This window comes from Camelina sativa, chromosome 3 (assembly GCF_000633955.1).
Source record: "Camelina sativa cultivar DH55 chromosome 3, Cs, whole genome shotgun sequence".
Taxonomy (NCBI): domain Eukaryota; kingdom Viridiplantae; phylum Streptophyta; class Magnoliopsida; order Brassicales; family Brassicaceae; genus Camelina; species Camelina sativa.
Window position 1 is genome coordinate 22335003 of NC_025687.1, and position 419 is coordinate 22335421.

The following is a 419-nucleotide window of genomic DNA, read 5'->3' on the forward strand; positions in this document are numbered from 1 at the left end:
TTTTCTGCATCCTAGATATACTAACCCCTGAATGCATAGAGACGGCAGCCACATTCATCGAAAATCATTATGGTCATTTCAGAATAGCTGAATTGGTGTCAATCTTACATTTGTAAAATAGAGCTACTCCTAAAGAAAATGATAAACTCACCTGCTAAGTCCAGAGCCCAAGCCGGTTGAATATGCCACAAAGAGGTTTTGCACTGACATGTACAGTATTTCCTCAGGAGCATGATCGACTACAGAGATTCCAAGTTCAGCAAGCTCAACAATCACATGAAACTCAGAATCTTCCGAAGCTAAAAGATGAGACTGCTGAGACTCATTTCCAGATAATTCTGACAGAGATGATGCTGGAAGTCTTCTGCTTATGCTTGAAGTAGGCTCAATTGCTGGCATCCAGTCACTGATCCTGACAA

At 41.3% G+C, this 419-nt stretch overlaps 1 protein-coding gene across 1 annotated transcript in view; it reads right to left on the reverse strand.

Moving 5' to 3' along the window:
- LOC104777719 overlaps positions 1 to 419 on the reverse strand; it is a 32846-nt gene that overhangs the window by 6118 nt on the left and 26309 nt on the right. Inside the window, exons 49-50 of the mRNA XM_010502016.2 lie at positions 152 to 312; positions 26 to 87 (exon numbers count right to left, since the gene is read on the reverse strand). Coding sequence (XP_010500318.2) covers positions 26 to 87; positions 152 to 312 — 223 coding nt within the window. The remainder of the gene's footprint in view (positions 1 to 25; positions 88 to 151; positions 313 to 419) is intronic.